Source organism: Poecilia latipinna, unplaced genomic scaffold (genome assembly GCF_001443285.1).
Source record: "Poecilia latipinna isolate Pla-1442-1.1 unplaced genomic scaffold, P_latipinna-1.0 Scaffold3067, whole genome shotgun sequence".
Taxonomy (NCBI): Eukaryota; Metazoa; Chordata; class Actinopteri; order Cyprinodontiformes; family Poeciliidae; genus Poecilia; species Poecilia latipinna.
Window position 1 is genome coordinate 58,302 of NW_015115683.1, and position 2,135 is coordinate 60,436.

General features: G+C 40.0%; 1 protein-coding gene across 1 annotated transcript in view; it reads right to left on the reverse strand.

The window, feature by feature from the left end:
* Nucleotides 1–1,833, reverse strand: part of LOC106940030 (mitogen-activated protein kinase kinase kinase kinase 3-like) — a gene marked incomplete at its 5' end in the record, with an annotated part of 23,134 nt that extends 21,301 nt beyond the window's left edge. Inside the window, one exon of the mRNA XM_015022647.1 lies at nt 1,727–1,833. Coding sequence (XP_014878133.1) covers nt 1,727–1,833 — 107 coding nt within the window. The remainder of the gene's footprint in view (nt 1–1,726) is intronic.
* Between the last annotated feature and the right edge of the window lie 302 nt (nt 1,834–2,135).

The window sequence follows — 2,135 nt, forward strand, 5'->3', positions numbered from 1 at the left end:
AAGTCATTCCCTTAAACTTACAGCCACAATCTTCAGTGAATTTTATTGGGATTGTAAGTTACAACAAATAAAAAAAAGGGGGGGAGGTGAAGCAGAACTGCAAAACAGAAGAAAAAGGATATGTGGTTTTCAACAGTTAGCCGAAAAATGTGCATTTCTATTCAGTGGACCTTATTCAATACTTTGCAGAAAACCTTTCAATTACACTCGCAGGTCTTTTGGGGTTTGTCTCTGCCAGCTTTTCACGTTCAACAGATTGTGAAAAATGGTATTTTCTCTCGCTATACTTAGATAAAACTGTCAACAGCTGACCTCTGCACACTGAACGTCTTGGTTCCTCTGAAAAATGCTCGTCCTTGTTTTTCATTTAAAGAGAACAGCCATGTCTTGGTAGGTTTACAGTTGTGTTTTTGTCTTTACATTGTCAGATGATGGATTGAACACTGTTCTGTGCTTGGGTTATTGTTTTATACCCCAACACCAGTGGTAGGTACTGACTAAAATGTTAGCTGCGCTAACGCTAAATCGCTAATCACAAACATTAGTTCTGCTAATGCTTAAGCGCTACACCAACACAGTATTGAGTGGAAGTTAATGCTACACAGCTAATTTTAGCGATGTTGATACCCACCATGTAGCAATGACACAACATGAACTGTAGCAAATCTCCCTCAACAGAATCAAATTTCTCATTAACCACTTGTGTTTTGTGCTTCAGGAAGTGATTTTTTTTTTCTACTCATGGCTTCAGTTTTATAGTTGCAGAGTGTTGCTAACTCTGTTGCTAATTTTGCCTAATTGGCTACGGTAGGACGTCAGTCAGAATACCCACAATACATCAGTCAATTTTCCGGAGAAAAAAAACATAAGTGATTTGCTGAATCTCATCACAGGTGAACAACGCGAGAAGTATCCGTTTTAGGTATGCTGTTATACAATAATATCTTATCTTCAATTATATAATATATATAAAATCAAGTTTAAATGCTAAAGAGACAACAAAAAAATTAGCTCTTCTATTAACACATTTGCTAAAGAGTGCCCTCCACTGGAAAATACTCTCTCTGCAACCTTCACCCTGACCTATTTGTTAGGTTACTTGGTCTTTATTGTGCTTTTCATTCAGTAATAATCTCTAACAAACTGCTCAGGTCCTCAAAGAGCAACTTTATACTGAGGTTTAGATACAAACAGGTGGAATTTGTTTACCATTTCATACTGGATTTTATTTTTTTGGACGTACCAGAAATTGCCTGAATACAGCTACATTCAGATTTTTATTTGTAAAAAAAGTTGAAAACCATATATCATACGCTTTCTATTTCACAATTATGCATTATCACACTGCTCTTTTACATAAGATCCAACTAAAATGCAATAAAGTTTGTGTTTCTTATGATGAAATGTGGAAAACCCTGACGGTAAGAATGTCTGTTTTTAAAACAAACTTCTAATTCAGTGCATTTGTGGCCTTCACAGTAACTGTTAGTAGCTTTAAAACTTAACATCAGACAGCAGATGCAGTGTGAAAAAAAACACACACACACACAGGTGGCATGATGGTGGTTCGTGCTGCATGGAGACGCGTGGATGAAACTGTGGAGAAGACGAGAAGCCTTCCTCCTCGTTTCCCTCTCAAACTCATCTTTTGGCCTTCGCGAGGAGAAAAAGATGTGGAGAGAAGGAGAGAAAGGCTTCCAGTTTCTGAGACTGAGCGGGAACTTACTGAGTGTGAGTTTCATCATCATCTGCACCATCATCATCCTCATCCTCATCATCCCCTAAGTGTGCAACATGGCCCCTGGGAGAGGAGGGGAAGACAGGAGGGGACGATCAGGGGGTGGGGGAAGGAGAGGGAGGGTATATTTTGTTGCAGTCGGGGAGAGAAGTAATGGGGGCAAGATCAAGCAAATAGGGATGGGAGATGACGACAGGAGAGGAGGAGGAAGGGAAGAGGGGGAGGGAGAGCTGAGTAAAGCTCGGTTCACACACTACGTCTAAGATCTAAACTCAGGGCAGATCTGAAAGGACTGAAGGATTCCAGTCCAGCAGAATAATAGACAAGTCCCTCGTGTTTAACGGCAACCTTTCTCACTCTGCTGATCGAAACTTAACACTTCTCCACTAAATGCTTT